This window comes from Thunnus maccoyii, chromosome 4 (genome assembly GCF_910596095.1).
Source record: "Thunnus maccoyii chromosome 4, fThuMac1.1, whole genome shotgun sequence".
NCBI lineage: Eukaryota > Metazoa > Chordata > Actinopteri > Scombriformes > Scombridae > Thunnus > Thunnus maccoyii.
In genome coordinates, this window is record NC_056536.1 from 7,992,637 (window position 1) to 8,013,667 (window position 21,031).

At 38.4% G+C, this 21,031-nt stretch overlaps 1 protein-coding gene across 2 annotated transcripts in view; it reads right to left on the reverse strand.

Moving 5' to 3' along the window:
• Positions 1 to 21,031, reverse strand: part of ctnnbl1 (catenin, beta like 1) — a 61,956-nt gene that overhangs the window by 25,136 nt on the left and 15,789 nt on the right. For both annotated transcript variants that reach the window (XM_042409871.1, XM_042409870.1), the window contains exons 7-11: positions 19,819 to 19,910; positions 19,108 to 19,180; positions 17,388 to 17,446; positions 16,960 to 17,108; positions 11,912 to 12,093 (exon numbers count right to left, since the gene is read on the reverse strand). In XM_042409871.1, coding sequence (XP_042265805.1) covers positions 11,912 to 12,093; positions 16,960 to 17,108; positions 17,388 to 17,446; positions 19,108 to 19,180; positions 19,819 to 19,910 — 555 coding nt within the window. The remainder of the gene's footprint in view (positions 1 to 11,911; positions 12,094 to 16,959; positions 17,109 to 17,387; positions 17,447 to 19,107; positions 19,181 to 19,818; positions 19,911 to 21,031) is intronic.

The following is a 21,031-nucleotide window of genomic DNA, read 5'->3' on the forward strand; positions in this document are numbered from 1 at the left end:
TGTCAAGTCTTTCATAATATACTGTACATATATTTCATTCATATCAACAATATGATTGGAGGTATGAGGCAGTGAAATGCATGAAACACTATACAAAACATTGTGATCCAAAAGGTCCAAAAGACAATATATTCTCTCAAAAACTGAGATAAATGAACATTTTCTTTCATTTCTGCTGAACTGTGAGCCAAAATCCTGACTAAAAGAAAGAACTGATCTGAAACTCTTCTGTTACCCTTATTACTATTAAACTAAATTAATAATTATAAATTTACCCATTATTAATGATGTAATGAAAGTATTTCTAATGGGATTTTAAGGGGATAATTTATGGATTGTATGTATTTCAATGGATTATCTGCTTGGTTTAAGGACTTTCTAATCTGTGAAAACACCCTAACTGACCAAATAACATGAAAGCCATGCTTTAATTTATACCTTAAAAGGGGCCTTAATTTTTTTAAATTTAATTTTAAAATTTTTTACAATTTAATTTTTTCTTAATTTAGGTGAAAATTCAGAGATTGCTTTCAAGTTATTGTGTGTTTTTCCCCTCTTCGCAACTTTTTAAACCAAACAGATAATTACATTTGTTAATTAAGGGATTTTGAAATGAAGGTGTTCGGAAGGGGTTTAGTTTTCACCTTTTCAAATGAATGGACAACTTGAGGGATCTATGACCAACACAAACTTGATTTAGATGCAAGTGACTGGTGTGTTTTCAGGACTAAAATAAGGACTAAGATAAAACATGTAGTTAAAACCGTTTGCTCTGGTTGTACATCAGGTATCTTTATTAGAGTTTAAGGTTCCCTTGCTTTAACGTAGACAACCTTATTTCCTGTACACATGGACAAGGAGGCCAACTGCCATTTCCGAAAGGACGCTACTTTATCAACTTGATCCGAGTGGTAATTGATGTCGCCACCTCCACGCCCTGCCGGGGAGGCTATTGATCGCTGGCTGTGGAATGTTCTTTCCAAAGAGTTTAAAACTAAACAGCGACCACTCCGATGCAGTTTGTGGAGGGATGGAGGCGGGATTACACTGGGGGTACAAGATGGAGGGCAAGGCTGAGTAAAACAGCTTCCTCATCTGTCTTTAGAAAGGTGTCCAATCAATACTTCATTTACATGCTTTGATTTACACTTCAACTTTGACTATAAAAAGAAGGAACAAACAAGAACACAAGAAAAACTTCCATCATCTTCGTCTTTAGCAATACCTACAACAAAACCTGTCAAAGATTCAGACAAAACAGTAATCATCAAATGCATAACAAAGATTTTACATTTAAGACGTGCACAAGCAAGACTCATTGGTTGCACAGTACTGTTACAAATGCCAAACAACCATGTCATGAGCTGTAAGCTGCCACCAGACATGTGCAGGGTAGTTCACTTCAGTCAGCTTATACTTGTTATGAGTGCGGGGTAATCAGTCATGACACGCGGTTATTAAGATCAATCAGACCATCAAATACATATACGACATATCTTGTTAACCCCAATTAGTCAAACTGAATATAGTTTCCCTCCATTCTCAGTAACAAACAATTAGCCATACAACATATTGTCGTCTTATTTAAATACAGACTAATTAACAGACCCCACTGTCACAAGTCAGATAATAATCACTTTAATGTAAAGTTAGGCCAAGTCCAGCAGCTCACTCTATTTGTTTTTTTTTTCTTTTCATACATTCACAGCTCACAGAGAGACTTATTCTCATTAGAGAGAGAGCATTTTATGGTTTATACAATCTCCTGCTGCTCTTGACACTGTTGCAAGTGAAAACCACTTGAGGACAGCCTTCCCTTGGAGCCAACATTGTAATAATTTAAACAACGGTAACCTCTGATTTGGTTGTGGCCTTTACAGAGACCTATTTTAAGAGTTTCATCTTTCAAAAGAAGAACAGAGTTCACTACAACTTCAGACCCAGACCGACAACATCACAAACACTGTGTGAACAGAAGAGAACTTAATTTGCTTTAAAGAACAAATGTTCCCTTGCTGGAAACTGTTCCAGTGGAGCGGTGCAATGGCCAACAATGGGAGACTGTTGGAGCAACATCACAGTGGTTAACAAGTTCTCAGTCAACTTTTGCTGGAGGAATATTTGCATTGCTAAGCTGCAAATGCTAGCTTTCACTCTACCACTAATCATTCACCATTCGCCTCATCTTTTCCCCAGGGGATTCATAGCAGTAAGTTAACATGCAAATAACCCTGAGTAGCCTGAATTCATTCATTGATTGACAGTTGAAGGAAGTGCAGTGTCGTTCTGAATGGTAGACGAATACAAATAGGTGGTACTTCACTGAGAGACAGATTGGGCCTGGGCTAACTGTGCTCTGGGGAGAGCAATCAGCCTTCCAGCACCACAGGCTAGTCTGTCAGGGGTTATGGAGACCATATTCTCTCTCTGAAGGAGCAGGAACAAATTCAGGCTCTCAACTCTCAGAGGGAATGAGAGGAGTGGAAAGTCAGGACAAAAAAATAGCAGCACATGGTGTACATGACATTGTAAGTGTCTTAAAAATGACTGTTAAGTCATAAAACACATATGCAGAGTCTTCAGTCAAAACAGTCACTCCTGTTATTTTTTTAAAAATGTAGAAAATATTTTTTAAAATAATCCAAGAAAATGTTGGAAAAATGACATGCATAAGTGGAGAGGTAGATGAAACATGTCTAAAGGGCTACACTTAACGATTTTCTGGTTATTTTTCTGCTTTTGTATGTAATCACATCTAAACACTTAAACTCTCACCAGAAGGTCCAATCTTCCTTGGAAGATGTAGTTGCCCAGTTGTCATGGAAATGTAGTTCAAATCTTAATTCCTCTGAGCACTTTAAGGACTTCTCATCCACATTGTCTTCAAAATGAGATTGAAATTTCATTCTTAACTTTGGAAAGTGTCATCGACAAAATAATCTTACTTTCCACTGCTACTATTTCATGGACCTTGTGGTGAGATTGTACTGTCGTCAACTGCTGTTTCTAAGACTCAGACCTGCTGTTTTTTCCAGATTTCTCCCGTATTTTCACCACCTCTCCTGCTGTGCTCCCGTTACGTTGTTTCCCCTGGGAAACTCCCATAATTTGCATGGATCTCACCCTTTGTTATAAATCATCGTCCCACACACGGTTCTATAAGTTCAGCTTGTCTGACGTTACCCAAGTTGCCAGATCATTTATGAAACACAATCTACACACACAATCCACATACAACATATAATTTCAACCCATCACCATCACCCAATTCAAGGGGCGTGTGTGCAGCTGCTCTCCGCGCAGGCAGTGTTTCCTCCTGTCCTCTGTCCTCCTCCCTCTGCTGCTAATGTGATTCACTGCCTGCAGGTGCTGCTGGTAGAGAGGAGGGGCTGCTTTGTCTCAGCCGGCAGCTAAGTTTACAAGAATTTGCCAGATTTTAAGATACGTGGCAAACTCAGATAAATAGGGAGGCTACATAGAGACAGCTTTCGTGTTATTAGCTTAACCAGCGCACTGTGGTTGTGTAAAACATACCGACGGTGGATGGGACACTGCAGGCAAAGCAGTTAAAAATATTCTTTCTACGTGTTCAAGCTTGCTGAGCAGGTGGTCTGATAAAGTACTTATTGGCTTTTTCTTAGAGTAATGAGAGTAAAATGTTATCTTTCACTTCATCCACCCTTAATAAAACAGGAATAAAACATTTTCATTAAGGTATCATCAACATCAAAACTAGGAAGCTTATTATAAAAGTACATTACTGATTAATCGATCAAAAGAAAATTAATTGACAGCTATTTTGATAATCGATTAATTCTCTCATTCTAGCTTCTCAAACATGAACATTTTCTGGTTTCTTTAGTGCTTTGTTTTGTCTTGACTGTTGACAAGACAAAACAAGATATTTGATGTTGCACCTTGGGCTTTTGGAAACAATGATTTCCAAATTTTCACAATTTTCTGACATTTTAACTGATTTTAACTGAGAAAATTAAGTTTCAGATTAACCGACAATGAAAATAATCATTAGCTGTAGCCCTACTCAGGTTGCAAAATTAACTTTTTTGTCCACTGGCCAAATGGTCAGTTACATATCTACCAGCATTTGGCTGGTGGCTGGTGTTAATTTTGTGCCCTGGCTCTACTCCATATGCCATTTAAAGTGTTATGCGTCATATGTTGTGTGGTGTTGTCGCTGTGAAAGGGAACAAAGTGTTGGATTCTCAGAGGACTGTAGGTAGAATCTTGAACATGAATGTATACTTTAATTTATTAAAAGGTATGGTACGCAGGTACGCAGGATTTTCCTAAAAAACAATGTATAGACTCAGACAGGAGTAATCCATCTCAATCATCACTTATGACCCACTAGAAGTGTGTGGGGGTGTATTTATCTGCAGAGACACTGCCTTCTGCCTGTATTTTCTTATTATTTCGCTGTGTTCAAGATGCTTCTGGGCATCAACCTTTGAGCAGTGGGTGTGTAGCCCGAGCCAATAACAACGCGCAAGGTTTGAGGTCGCGACTCGTAGCATAGCAACCAGGTTACATCACTGTCTGCTCTGCTCTCTGTCTCTGTCTCTGTGACAAGAGCTGTGGGTCTGTGTGTTGGGGCGGGGCTGTACAGAGGTGTACTCATGTTTATTTGTGCTTTAGAACGTAACTGCTGTGAAACAATCAATCTCTTCATTCACTCTCTAGCTCACTTGACCACCGCTGCTGCTCTCTTTCTCTGTCTCGCTCGCTAACACGGGGAGGAGGGGCCAACTTTAAATGCTGTTTACAAACACTAGCTGACAAATCTTGCCTAATATACTTTTAAATTAAGCACCACATACTTTTTTACATTCTTTCTTTCCTTTTTCACATACCTTTAGATCTTATAAAACAAGACACTGTGGGTTTCATTAAGATTTCTTAGGAAACATATAACATATGTTGTTATCTCCCACTTCAAAAAATACCATAGACACATACAAAAAATGGCTGATATGATTACCATGAAATTAACTTTTCCTGTACAACTGACTGATACATTTCTTCTTAATACTGAGCCTTTCTTTTCCTCAACTGAGCACTGAATTTTGAAATAAAACATTTCACATACATCCAAATATAACACAGTATATTTCATTAGAGTATAAGTTTACAGAGATGGAACACGATCAATCTCCACCGGAGGAAAGACCAAACATGAAGATGTTAATTAGATGCGTCCGTACACAGGGATCCAACTGCAAATCTCTCCCTCTGAAATACACTAATAATAGGATTACACAGCATGACTCTGACAACACAGATAACAATCAAACTTGTATCATGTAAAATGTCACTGATCTCAATCGGTGCCAAAGGGGCTCAGCGCTGGGAGGGGGAGATGATCAAATGAGAACTCCATTTGATTCTCTGCTTTTGACTGAGATATGTGACGTTTAAGTTTAATCATTAAATCCAGATAACTAAGTTTCTCTGTTACAGGGAGGCACTTATCTCACCTCATATATTCTGCTGTGTGGTCATGCTTTTCTAAATCTCCATTTGTTAATATCAGAGGAGAGATATCGGTGATAAATTAATGGGAAAATAAGAAAAAGAGACTGCAGTTAAAAATTGCATGTTGTGTCTTTGAAATGAAGCTGCCATTATTTGGGTGGGGGGTGATGTAATTGGGCTTTCTCATATTTCCCCATTGCTTACTTCCAAAAGAACTGCAGTGACACAAAACATGACTTTTTTTTTTTCTATTGCACAGCTATATCTGCCAGCGTGCCTCTCTCATTACTTGTTTTAGTGCATTCATTAGAAAAGAGGGCATTCACTGCACTCGAAGGTGTTTGCGTGGTACTCTAAACATACCAACTATAAAGCCGCCTCAGCCTCACCCCTTGTGCACTCTCTCTCTCTGCCAAACAAACACCCACATGCGGGCGAGTACACAAAGAAACACTTTTCCGAGGTGGTGCTGGAGATGGAGCTATGACTATTGTGCCTCGCCATGTAAATTAGTTGTTTACTTCTGTTCCCTCTCACACTCGCTCGCATCATTAGCCGCCTAAATATAACAACCGGCTGCCACCAATTTCAATCATACAATCTCATTTCACTGGTAATGACATAGTACATACACTAGTAAACTGAGACCCTAAAACAAGGTGAAAGGCAGCGTCGTGATGAGAATATTCATAAGCAGAGAAGTGCAATTTGTTGTTTGGATTTTTTTTGTTTTCCTTTCAGTTTTTTTTTTTTCCCACGCACTTACAACGTCTCTATTAATTATGCCATTCTGTATGCTAATGTGGTCCGGCAATCCCTGGTCATTTGGGCTGTGTCAATTTCAGAAAGGATTTCATGGGGATCAATCTTTGCACCAAGGTTTATGATAGAGAGAGCCACGGAATGAATGTGAGCGAGAGAGAGCACTAAGGATAGAAGGACAGAGAGGTCCCTACCTCCTAATTACTTTTGTTTGAAGCAGCTGATAGTTAATTAATCTACAGCGTTATTGTGTTATTCTGGAGAGCCACTTGATTCACAGCATTTTCAATTAGTAGTCTTACAGAGAAGGAGGGCTCACTCAATACACCTTCTTTTATGACAGGCATCTCCTTACGCCTATAGCTGTAAGACAAATCAATGGGATCATGATGGGAAATCCTATACAGGCTGCAATTCTGATCAAAGAGAATCACAACATGAATTATTATAGAAAAACTATTTCTAAATCTAAATTACTGCATATTAAAAACTTGTATGGTTGAATATAGACTAATCCTTCAGCTGACCATAAAAGCACAGATGGTTGGATTGATCATGGTTGGAGAGGTAGCTTATGTGAATGTGGGTGTTATTCAGTCTCCAAATAATAGTCTGAATTTGGTTATGAAATTGGATAAATGTGAACGTTGAGTGGTAGTACGCCCTAGCTGGTGCTACTTTTCATCATTTGTCAAGCATATGATTACAAATCAAACTTTCAAAACTTTCAACCTTATGATTTCTTGCACTGTTATCTATTAATTACGATGTAATCTATCAATTGTATTGTCTATTAGTTTGGCTTTTGTTTTATTTTTTTTAGTAAAGTGTGTTGAGCTCAAATTGCTGCTGCTCAAATTATTCAGAGAGTATTATCTCAGATGGAGCATAAGAGATTAATTTAAATTAGAATGACTTCAAGGACCAAAGACTTGTGAATTTTACTTTATATTCTTTTTCCAAAGTTGAAAGTTATTGTTGGAGGAGCTGATAAGAGCACTTGTATGCCTGGTTTTGGTGATTTGCTGGTGAAAAGACGTCTAGGCATCAAATGAAAGTGGGCTAAATCTTGTTGAAAAATTGTCTGGATCACATAAACCCTGTTTCAACAGCATTTCGATGACAAGATTATAACATATAGGTTTTACAGGAAGTCTCGGGCATATCTGCTGGGCAAAGATGTACAAAAGGAGATAAAAGTTTAACATTTTACATACACTGCAGCTGCTTCCTTCATCCCAAATTTGTCTATATTGATGCTTATTTAAACTATGATATACTATGATATTATGATGAAGTTTGTGGAAAGACCTTACTTTAGTTACTGTAAAGTTTATATGGTTTGCTTTGAAGACTACTAAACACTCTGAGCTCTGAACTAAAACATTTTGACTCCAAGCAGGAGTCAACAAATAGAGCTGCTGAGTTAAAAGGCCAGAATCATACTGATTTTCATATCTCCCCAATATATACTGCATACATCATCATACCCTGGTTCTCTGGATACAGCTTACACAGATCTAGACCACACTTGCCAAACTTCACAGGGATAGAGAACCTTCATGGTGGATTTCAACATCTCTTTATAAAGCCTGTCTTTTAAGCGTGTGTCTGCTGTGCCAGAGGCTTCAACACACTGGAGGGGGGGGAGATTTAACTGGATGGGTTATCTTCCCTACTCTTCCTCCTGCTGCTTGTGAAGGGCAAAGGTTAATTCATCTGGTCCTTGGGTGAGACGGGACACAATGGAAGACAATTTGTTCTCCTCTGCAGGACTGGGAGGCCCCACCAGACGTATTAAACATAATTAATACAGACAGAGAGAGAGAGAAGGGATTCCACATTTTGGACATAAGTAATCAAACAAAGAACATAGAGTTGGACAGGGTTTCTACCTTTTTCTTTCAGTCTCCTCTATTTTATTCTCTCACCCCGTAAAACATGGACATCCTATCTTTCTCTCTCTCTCTCTCTCTCTCTCTCTCTCTCTCTGGCTCTTGTTTGCACTTCCTATCTCTCACTCAGAGACAAGAGAGGTTTGAGAGCGCGGGCAGGAAAATCAATCAAGATTGAATTGATAGTGTAAACTGACAGGCCGAAGAGGCAGCAAACCGTGATACATGAGCAGATTAGGATTGAGTGTGTCGTAAGGAAACGAGTGTGACTACACATCACAGAAAGCCAGAAGCAGAAGAAAGAAGTGTCCCCATCTTGATTAGTGTAATCACTTAAATTAGCACAGTCAGCAATCTATTGATTTTTTTTTTTTTTTTAACTTGACAAATAACAAAAAGCTGTGACACTGTCAAGCATCATCAATACTATTAACACCTCAGTCATTACCATATTCACATTATAAAGGTTCAATAACATGTTACATGTAACTTTAATGAACAACAATACCATTTTTGCTGATCACATATGAGTAAAATATCAGCATATTTGGAATAGTCAGCACAAATTATATGAATATACGAACACATTTTTCTAGGAAATCAACTGGCATGCTATGTTGTATGTTTAATCTGTGGAAAATATTGCATTCAAAATTATTGTTATTATAAACCAGTGATCTTCTGTGTTCTATTTGTCCTATCATTGAACAAGACTAACACTGTGTCTCATTTTGGATACTTCCATTAGTACACTTCCATGTAGTACACTATGTACACTATGTACTTGGGTCATTCTGTGTCAGATCAGACAGAATCCAGGAAAGTGGTTGCAGCACCATCTCAGATTTCGTTCAAAGTCTGAGGTTTTTTTTTTGAGGTCTCTACCACTAATGGATATGAAGATACTATGAATACAACAAGGCATGGTAGCATTTTTCTGTCATCTTCATAGGACCAAAATGGTATATAAGGTAGCTAGTAGGAACATGAAAATGTATGTGGAAATAGCTTAATGTATAGTCATTTAGTGTACAAAGTGCCAATGTCCTTCCATCTTCCCTTCATAGATAATTACACATAGTTACAGGCATTGATTTAACTCTAGGGAAAAAAAAGTCCACAATGAAGGAGCAGGGTCTTCCCTTATTATCTGTACTTATGTGAGTCCCAGCCTCTGAAATATTGATTGGAGTGAAGAAATAGATGTTTTCCTGTAGGCTGATTTTACTAGAGGTCATCAATGCAAGCTATATTCTTTACTATGAGGGCATATAGCTTTTATAACATACACACTGTCAAATTACATGTATAAACAAATCCAACCTTTTATGTGGAAACACATTTAGATACTCCCACTGGAGCTTGAGAGGGCCATTTAGGATACCACTTATTCCTCCTGACACCAGAGGTTTTATCAGAATCACTTATTTTAATAAGTGATTCTGATAAACCTGACCAGACCAGAAATACTATTCCCATCTCAAATGCCCTCCATTCCAATGAACATACTGAAAACATGTTTATTCTTCATTTCTTACAATTCCTATGACAAAGGAATTCAATAATCATGGAGATACTGAGGCAAAAAATGTAATCCTGAAACATTTTTCTGCCATAAGTATCTCTCAAATGTGTGTCTATTTTTGTATGAAGGAAAAATGGAAGGACATTGGCACTTTGTACCCTTTACAACCATACATATAGGAGTTTCCATGTATGTTCCATGTTTCCATTATGGAATACATATATATATATATATATGTATGTGTGTGTGTTCCTACTACCTACCCCACATACCATTTTGGTCCTATGAAAACGACCGAAATATGTTACCATGCCTTGTTTTATGCATAATATCTTCATGTCCATTGGTGGTAGATGAATGGTGTTCATCCCTCCAGAAGAGTTCAGAGACTGTAAAATCAATGTCAAGGCTGATGAACACCATTCTTCAAAAAGATATTCCCTCATTTGGTGTTTTGATGATGGTGGTGGAGAGCGCTGTCTAACATGTCAGTCCAAAATCCCCCATAGGTGTTCGGTTGGGTTGAGATCTGGTGACTGTGAAGGCCATAGCATATGATTCACATCATTTTCATACTCATCAAACCATTCAGTGATCCCTCATGCCCTGTGAATTGGGGTATTGTCATCCCTGAAGAGACCACTCCCATCAGGATAGAAATGTTTCATTATAGGATAAAGGTGATCACTCAGAACAACTTTGTACTGATCTGCAGTGACCCTTTCCTCTAAGGGGACAAGTGGACCCAAACCAGGTCAGCAAAATGCCCCCCAAAGCATAACAGAGCCACCAGATCCCCTCACTGTAGGGGTCAAGTATTCAGATCTGCACCAGTTTTTCCTTTAATTTGTCACCCGTCTGTTTATTCAGGTGTAACGATGCTTTGAGCTAAATGTTAACGTCAACATGCTAAAACTCTTATTATGTTGGTAACAATGGGAATATGCTGATGTTAAGCAAGTATAATCTTTACCATGTTATCTTAGTTTAGCATGCTAGCATGCTAACATTCACTGATTAGCACTAAAAACAAAGTACAATTGAGGCTGATGGGAATGCAATTAGATTTGATCTGATGATGGTGTGAAAGAAAAGTTAAGGGATCACCAAAGTCATTTAAATTCATCCTGAGGGGAACATGAATGTCTGTGCCAAATTTCATGGCAATTAATCCAACAGATATTGAAATATTTCACTAAAAATGTCAACCTGATGGTGGCACTAGAAGTAAAGCGAGGGGATCACCAAAGTCAGTAGGATTCATCCTTTGGGGAACATGAACATCTATCCAAATTTCATGGCAATCCATCTCATAGTTTTTGAGATATTTCAGTCTGGACCAAAGTGGTGGACTAACATACAGGCTGACATTGTGATCCCCTGATAAAAAGGTTTTATTTTGCATTTTAGGTCTCTGCACAACTTCAAATTGGTCTATAATGTCAGGTTAAGTGTCCAGGGGTGGACAGATATGGTTTTAAAGACTTTGATAAAGCGCACAACATAAGATAACACAACTCAAAGTGTATATTTAATGAAACAATACCGCACCTCAACGTCCTGAAGAATGGACACAATATAATCAATGCAATCAATCATGAACCTCAATGTCCCCAGTTTTAATCTGGCCAGTAACCTTTGTTGCACCCCTCTCTCTCCTTCTCTCTCTGTCATCTCTCTACTATCGCTATCTAATAATACCATAAAGTGCCTCAAAGGTTGTTAAAAAAAAACACTTTGCCACCATCTACCATTGCAACCATTTTGGGTCCATAGTCACAAAAGTAATTTTCCAGGACTTCTAACGTCTTCTCTAATTTCAGCAGTTTCCATTGCTTGAACTGGTCCACAATCCAGGTTCTCTAGGACATAAGGGAATTATAGAAATAAACCTAATTTGTGCAGTTTCTTCATTGTATCAGTGGAATCCATTAATCCATTTTGCACTCCAGCTAAATACTTGCTCATTATCAGAAAGGCAACTGGTATCCCTTTGCCCCAGTGGTTTGGTTTCCATTAGTTAGTTTCCTTTATATGTTTGCTATAACATCTCATTTGCTACTGATAGTGTCTAATTGAAAAATTGTGCAATGGTGCTTCTCACCACAGCTTTCACTGAACGGCCCAACAGTTCACACTGCCATAACAGGTCAAAACTGGGTGACACATTTGCTGCTGATTGCAGTATTTGTTAAGAAATTATGTCTACTGCTGCCTTGTTCTATTAATGACTGACCTTCGTGCTCTTTCTCTGAAGCTCCGGTTTTTTTCATCTTCTTGGGAGTTTTCATGAAAAGTGGAAAGATGGTTCGCAAGCCCAGAATGTCCACAAACTTATGGCAGTTATCCGCTCCCTCTGGTCCAATCATCCCATGGTCCAGGACCTTCAGAGCACTGGTTCGAGACATTTTCTTTTCTCTGCAGCAGAGAGAGGAAGCAATACTGAAGTCAGAGATATATAATGTTGTTTTAACAGATATAAAGGACTGAAATGTCCTTAAAAGATATACAGTTAAGCTAGCTGCCATAAACATTTTGTGTTTTGAGTGATCTGTATTCTGTTCATGCATTTATTTTCATTTTCAAACATTATTTCAGCCGTTTAACATACATTCTTTTCCTTTCTAGCAGTAATACAGATTTTTTGCTCACGGCAATGATTATCAACTAAAACACAGATAAAAACAGACACCATAGTTTTACATTTGTACCTTACCCCTCCAGATGGGTGTAACAAATATGGTTGGTATTTTAAAGTTTCCCTATGAACACCATTTAATCAGTACTTTAAAAGCAGTAACAGGCTCCTCCTTCATCACAGATTTAATGAACTCCTCCACAAGACTTTCCTCGTGTAAATTAGATGAGCTGATAATATCAACCTCTCAAAGCCAGGTATATTGACTTTTCTGCATATGAGAATGTCAAATAAGTCAGATTAATATTAAAAGGTATACTTGCCAATATTGATTGAAGATGGTTATCAAATCTAATACTAACCCCATTTCCCGAAATATTCTCCCAGCTCAGTGTTGTTGTTTTCAAACTTCATAGTTTACAATGGAATTATAAGAAAATAAAGCAATTGTTTTTAGGTAATTCTGAAAACCTGAAAATAAATTAGTCATATAATAGACAACTAGAATAAACCTGGAAATGTGTGTTCTCTAAAAAATAAATTGCAATGAAGACGATCTGTTTTCTATCATCATTGCGTCGGTATGATAAAAGGGACCAGCTTTTTTTTTTATACCTTCCACAACCCCCCCCCCACTCCACACTTCCTCTCAGGAAATGTAGCTGTCTGTCACAGTGTCACTTCCTCCATTCCCACCAATGACAGATGACAGTGTTTATCTCAGAGGAGGGACACATATTTCAGGCAGTTGAGTCTGGTTCTCCAGACAGACACATTATATATGATGGACGGCTGGAGTGGCCACGGGGGAGCGATACACTGTGTACTTTCCGAAGGGAAACTAGGCAATTCAGTTGGCAGACAGCTGACTTAACTCAACTTCCTGGTGTCGTCAACTATGCGTTCGTAACGCCAAAATGGATCGTGGGTAGATGTCCGGTGGGTTCCAGCATGACAGCAGCAGTACGTTTTTGATAAGACTCAGATTCTAGATGAGACTGAATCACTTAAAGATGGACTCTGGCAGGTTTATTAACCTGTGCTGACTGATGCAATCAGCCTATAAACCCCAAAGACAAAACCAAAACAGTCTTAGACATGATCGGAAAATGGCAACATCCCCTTAAAGGAGGGGGGGGGGGGGGGTGTACATTCAAAAATGTAAAATATCAAAACATTGGATAGTCTGGTGTGAATGGTCATCATGATCTAAAATATGTGGTTCTTGGACATGTGTCTGTAAAATGGTTTTGGTACAGGAGCTGAGTCTGGTCTGACAAACATTTAGCTGTGCCTGTAATTTATCAAGACACTTGAAGTGTGAAATCTGTATGCAGCAGAGTAGAAGAGAAGAAGAGTAGAGTAGTAGGAGAGTTCTGGTAGGAAATGAAATTGAGTTTTTGATGTAAAACCAATAAACATGTTGTCGAGTGAGAAGGGATGATTTTTGTTTTCAGTTTTTTGTTATCTTGTCTTGGTCAGAATTAAAGACACGATACAGACAAAGACAAAGAGCTGATCTCTCTTTAAAACTATAATGAAACTGAATGAAAAAACTGATAATGAGGGAGCTGGTGAAAAAATGTAGAACTTTGCTGTGTTCAAGGGATACTCCAGTGATTTAGTATTGCACTTCCATAAAGTCGGGGTGCTCACAAAAGATAGATTAAAAAAGACTGTCCAAAACCAAAGCAGCAGAGTCTGATCTAACTTTTAGTCCTATGGGACAAGTTTCAAAAATCCTGTATTTCCCATAATGCAACTCAACAGAGTCTTTCTTTAGGCCTATTCTGACTGGTAAACATTCACATTTTTCAAACCCCACACTTCCAGTTTGTAACACAGGCTTTCTATTAAAAATCTAAGCCTTAAACCCAAATCCAGATAACCCTGTTGACATCATCTGGGACGTTATAAGTAGTACTCCTCATGATGAGTAAACTGACGTGTGTAAAAAGCGTTGTGCCCCTTTAAAACTAACTGTTTTGAGCCACATGTGTTCTGCTAAAACACTGTATTTATGCCTTCTAGAGAGGTTTTTATAACTTTTTTTATTTATTTACAATGATCACTTTAATTTAAGTTGTATTGTGTTTTTGTATTCTAGTTTGTATTTGTGTATTTATGCTGTGGTACTATGCTTTCTTGCAGTGATTATGATATTACTTTGTAGGCCTGTTCTGCATGGAAAAGAGTAAAATAATTTTGGAGAAAATATTCAAAGAAATAAAAATAAAATAAAGTCAGCATAATGTGTGGTCTGAAGTGATGAGATTTTTAAGCTTGAATGATTTACAGTATATTCCACAATAGACCAAACATTTGCAGTCACTGAGGATGGCTTTGTACATGAGTGTTTCAATGTTATGGTGTAGCAAACAGAGCCTATTCGTGGAGGCTCCAAAGCTATTCTGTAGCTGACATGCACCTCTGCAAAAAAGTAATTAGATGTCTGGACAGCAGCTACTGAGATTGGTCAGCTTGTGGTTGTGTTTTCTCACAGATGTTTCTGATGCCAGTGGAGATTGTTGACAGTGAAGGGAACATAAATTATGTTAAAGAAAAGCTCAGGAATCTTAACAGTAAAACTAGACATAATTTATAATGGCTGCGATCACTCTATCACAAACTGAATGAAAGAATATAAACACGATTACCTGAGTGATAAAGGATTGTACAGCAATAGGTTCATTTTCAGTAATTGGTAGAAACAGAAAACCCTCCCATCATGACTTTATATCAAACAGTGAATGAAAGTATGTAAACATGACTACTAAAGGATATTTGACTAATGCATGATAATGACCTGATAATGTAGAACACATCCATCTAGTGTTGCGGTGGTGGTATCAGCAGGTGAAATGACAGTGGTCTATTAATCACCTTTGCCTACACTGTTTAACAGACAAGTATAAATCCATCTGCTGGTGTTCTGTATTCTCTGTACTGTTACTATCAGGCAGAATTAAAGTGATCAGAAATTAAATTAGCATTTAGTGTTCTTAAAAAACACACAATTAGTTACTTAGTAAATGAGACTTGAACAATAATCCCAAAGTCATATGTTGGTCTCTTCTTTCCCCTCCTCTTTTTCTTTCTTTGTTTCCCTGGTGGATGATTTACCAGAAAAGTGTTTTTGCATTCCGATAATGAGATATCGATCCAGCCTTAAAACTACGTGTCCAGTGAGGTGATTATCAGCTCAGAGGTGCAGAAGCTGTGATGGTTTCATAAATGCGTGTAATGCGTCTTTATGATTCTTTAAGGTCACATCTCTGCCTTGTTGTGCTCCACCAACTGCTGATTGAATGGACCGGCCGTCTCATCAGGCAAGTAGAGAGACATGCTGTTCTCTGCTGTGCTACACACTGTCATGCTATGAGTGCTCAGATTTTCACAGTACAGAAAGCACGAAAAAGAAATGAACTGAGCACTGAAGGCCAGTGTGCATCAAGAGATGTTCTGAGGTGACGGTTAGGGTTATATTTCCCTCCTTAATCTAGGAGGTTGATATTACACAGGGAATATTCTTCAAACATAATGCGTTTGTTTCTGGAAATTGTGTCAAGAATTTTGCAAAAACAAAATGATGATGCTGATTATAATCAGTTAATAACTTCAGCATAATAACAAATATTTTCTTCCATCTGTGACTCAGTTGAATCTAAACATTCTGCCAATTAAATAGCCTGTAACATCATTCATTTCAGTTTATTCATGCCTGAACAATACTTACATAGCACACACTGCATTGAAATGAACAGCAGTGATAGACAGTCTCATTTTAACCGAACGGACCAGCTTCAGCTGAATTCAACTGAAGTACCCACGCCACCAGTTACATAATAAATTATAAAAATGTACATAGTTTTGTCATTTCTTTTTAAATTTGAAAGCCTCTTGCAACACAAAGGTTGCTGTTTGGCAGCTGACTCTAAAGTTCCTTTTGTCAGAGCTTCCCTCAAGCCTCCCAAAGCTGCCTGCTCCCCCAGGAGTTTCAACTAAAGAAGATTCTTCTTCTGTGCCCTATTTATTTTATAACAAAAATAAAATGATAGCTTTTCAAACAAACAATATTTTAACCTCTGACAAGCATTCTTATTAGTGTTTACTTAGCCAGAGTCATACATTTTATAGCATCAATGCTTGCTGAGAAGTAATCCATTAACTGAAACAACAGCCTGCAATAATTTGTCCATCAAGGATAGTGGTTAAGCAAACACTGTAATAATTATGAACAAAAGAGTCCAAATGAGCAACTGTCAAAACCGTGTTTGCTGTGCATCAAATATCTTCCCTGCTACATATTTGAAACTGTGCAAACTAGACAGGCTCAGTCATGTTCATAATGAGTAAAGACCGAGTATTTTAATGTGGTAGAGGAATCAACTGATTTCCACTGTGCTGTTTAACAACAGTTTTTTGTGATGGTGCTCATCACTTAAATAAGTGATAACAGTCTTTTTTAAATATTAAAAACACAACCTGGGTGGTGACTGGCTGAACAGTCAAAGAGCACCACCAGCAGAAAGTGCGACATATCTGCGTTGACATCTGCAACAACAAGTGAATGAACACTGACTGCAGGGAAAAAGATATGTGCAAACTAAAAAGACATGGCTTTTTCCTCTAGCGTGCAGCCTCACCTAAGCATGAGATTCATCAGCTGAAGCCCTTCCCCTCTGAGGAAGCGGTCCCGATTGGCTGGCAGCATGAGGCAGGAACACAGCCCGTCAAAGAGGTTCTCCATCATCTCCTGTTCCTCAGCTGTGGACGGGTTATGACGTTTAAACACCTGAGCGGGAAGGAAATGACATGTCACAGGATGCTCAGAACCTCATTAGCAGTTATCTACAGAGGAGTGTATTGGTTGAGGTTAATAGTAGGGGGGGAAAACAGGGTGAAGAATTTGGCTTGGGGTTAGGCTAGGCTTGATGTGGAGAGCACCACCTCTCAGCATACTGTTCATGTTTGAGAAATGATTGAGCTTTACCCCATGAGGCTAAAATGGATGATGGCTGAGTAAGAGGAGCAGTGGTTGAACAAAAGAAAGAAAGTAAGAGCAAAATCTTACAGAGAGCTGCTGCAGTAACACATCAATGCCATCCATCTCTCCCAATAGTTCTCTGGTATCTGTTGAAGAGACAAAGAGAAACAAAGTGAGCAGAAGACTAAGAGATAAAAATGGAGTAACAGGACAACAAGGAGATTAAATTGAGATGGTTACAAAAAAATAGACATGTAGGGAGCAAAAACAGTCGGAGAAAAAGGTTTAAGAACATAGATGAAGGCTAGCAAAAGAGAAAAAGACAAAGGAAGGGAGAGAGTGACAGAAGCGCTACAGTGGCATAAGATGAGCATAAACACACTGACTAACACATTGGCCACGAGGGACCTCAGAGACAGAAAATGAGGACACGGAAAAATATATCTCCTCTCAAGTTATTCCATGTAGACTTGAGTATTCAACTGTTCTTTTAAGGTTTCTGAACACAATTCTGCTTCTTAGCGGCCACAAAAGGCAGTGAGGGCCTCTAAAATTTAAAGGACCTCAACACTCGGAAACCCTGTAAATTGATATCAGGTGGTGGCACAGCCCATGCTTACCAACAATAATAGTGTGTGACAGCTTCATCCTATTGCTTTGATAAAGTCTAGCTTTCTCTGCACACAGCACTTCCTTGCCATTTGTATTTTGTTATCTTTTCTAGGCAGTGAAGCGTTCATAACGAATAGAGTTTCATTTGTAAAAATATAGTGAATCTACAGAGGTCTCAATTAGTGGTGATGAGATGCTCTTCTCATTCACAGCAAAAAGTATTTTTACATATATGTATACCCTTCAGAGTGGTGTTTTAAGTCAAGATTGACAGCAAGATAGCGATAATTACATTCAAATTAACATATCAAGCGTTTTCCCTAATGATCATTTTTCTAATAGTAGTTGTGTGATTTGCCTCATTCTTACTTCAAGATTCTGACAGTATTATAACAGGGAACATTATTCATGCGAGGACATTTCCTTTGTTTTTTTGAAAAATAACATTTTCTTTAATTTCATTTTGTATTTGAAGGTCAGTAGAGAGAGGATGAATGAGGGCAGCACTGATGAAGAGGAGGAGAATAAGACAGGACTCCCACTGAATATCAATATGGCTTGTACCATTAATGAAAACCTGTCCGAAGACCTGATAGTCCTGTGGCTATCTGAGGCTTTACAGGGTTTAGTGGGGAGGAGAAAGGATGGAGAAGACAGCAAATGGAGAGGCAAAACAAGGAGAGAGGAAGAACAGAAGTGAGATGGGGAGACTGAAAGAGGATTGGGAAGAAAGAAGGGATAGAAGGAAAGAAAACATGGAAATATGAAAGTTAACATGAAACCAAAGAGTGATGGGGGAAATGAGAGAAAGGGGAGATGAAGACAAGAGAGAGGAAAGGACAAAGGCTGTGAAAGGCAGGACATTCAAGGAGCGATAGAGCCAGAGGAGCTGATAGAAAGAGAGACATGGAAAGGAAACAAAAAGGAAAAGGAGGAAGAGGTACAAAGGGGAGGATAGAAAGTGATAAGGCTGAGAGAGAACAAGAATAAGCCAAGATGGATAAAATGGAAAGGAAGGGATGAAAAGAGAGCGGAGAATGGAGCGAGGAATTAAAGGGAATAGAAGAAATGAAGAAAAAAGGGAAGGAAGAATAGAGTTTGGCAGTCTGTTTGAGGAAACTGAGAAGTGACAGAAACGTGGAAAATAAACTAATATCATTTGGAACCCACAAACCGTTTCTTGGGACACACTTACTGTCATTGTTCTGCAGCAAGATAGCCAGGATTTCACTGCAGTACAGCTTGTTAGCATCAAACGGCATCTTTGCCTGAGAGGGAAAGAGACCAAATTCCAATTACCACACATCTTGTGAAACTCCTTTCTTTTACGGAGCAGGGTATTAACAAACACATCATACGTTCTGCAACAAATATGCCTTTTTTAACCGTGAGGAGACATTCTGACAAGTATAAATTCAACAGTAAAAACATCAATATCCATTTATATTCTTATATATCTTTTGACTTCAGGACCAAGTGGTCTAATTTCCATTTAACACATTGACAGTCACCATCGTGATTATAACACAGCAGAGTGAAAATGTTGCTACAGAAATGAACGGATACAAATAGCTCAAATACAATAATGTCCACCATAACAATGTCCGTTGTCTCATATTGAACCATCAAAATCAGTGTGAAACGAGTAAAAAAAATAATTAAGACTATTTCAGTCATTTCCATCGGAAATCAGTTTGTTTCTAAAATTTCATAGAACTGACTGATATTATCTTGGGGAATCATCCCAGGATAATGGTGAATTGGGTGAAATTACCTCCTCACAAAAGGATTTTTTTTTGCTTGTTTTAGAAGAACTTGACTTAATACTAAATGCAATTAGCTGTGAAAAAAAAGGTTTTGCAATAAAAGTAAAGGAAATAAGTTTATCCAGTTGCAAAGTTCTTACCTTGATTCTCTTGAGCAGCCACTGCATGAGTCCCTGCTGAGCTGCCTCTGTGCACAGGCCTGGTCTGAACTCTGCCATATTTTCTATGATAGCTGAGGGAAGCAAACAAAATGAAACTTCAAAAATTACCCTTCAAAATCAGTCTCTGCCATACTAAAGTGTCCTTGAGCAAGTCACTAAAAACCTGCCAGCTTTGTTTCTTGTTAGAGATCAAACAACTAGGAATGCACCGATCCAAACCGCTGGATCAATACTGGTGACGATACTGATCTTATTGAGTGTATTGTGTGTCTGCCAGACGTGACCCACTCTTGATAAATACGGTTCCTTTGTCACTGTCATTATATAATTCAGTGTTTCTCTCATTCTGTCATGACAGACCACAAAGTCTGTTTTATTGCCACAGTAAATCCTGACCTGATGTTGTCTATGTAGATAGAAAAACTGGTGCAAAAGATCAATGCATTCGTACAAATAAGTATCACACCCTACTTCTTAGGTGTCAGACTGAGACTGTACATTTGTCTGCTGTTACAAATGACATCCTCAAGCACCTCTGAAACATAGATATTTGGATATAGAAGTAAAATCTGGGGAAATTTGTGCTGTGGTCTTTCCCATTGATTGATTCACTGATTGATCCAAAGGGGAAATTAAAAGTCCATTTGTAAATTACCCAAAAGTAGACTAAATGGCAGAATAATACGTTTTTAGGTCTATGTTTTCTCTATAATGGTGTGTCAGTGCATACCACCACTTAATTACAGGGGTCTTTAATCAAAAGCCAATATCAGTCAAAAGTTAACACATACAGATGGCATGCAAACATAGTTTGAGGGAGAGGAACTGTGAAATATAACGGTTATCTTTTTATAGAGGGTTCATCTGGATTCTGTCCCAGCTTCTTCTAATATTATCATTAGAAAGCTGTCCCTGCCACATGATATCTCTATCAGAGCAGACTGCAGCAGAAGGGAACAGAAAGATTGTGGGATGGTGATGAAAGGAGGGAAGAGACAGAGCTACAAAGGAGGAGGCAGAGGGGAAGCTAGGAGAAATGGTGAGGAAAATAACAGGAGAGGAAAAACAGAAGGGAGGGAAAGGGGTGGGAAGACAAACCAAAGATGAGGGATGGAAAGCTGAGGGGATGAGGGACATGAGGAGTGAGTGAACTGGGGAATGAGGGAATAACAAGAGCGTAACAAGCATGCAT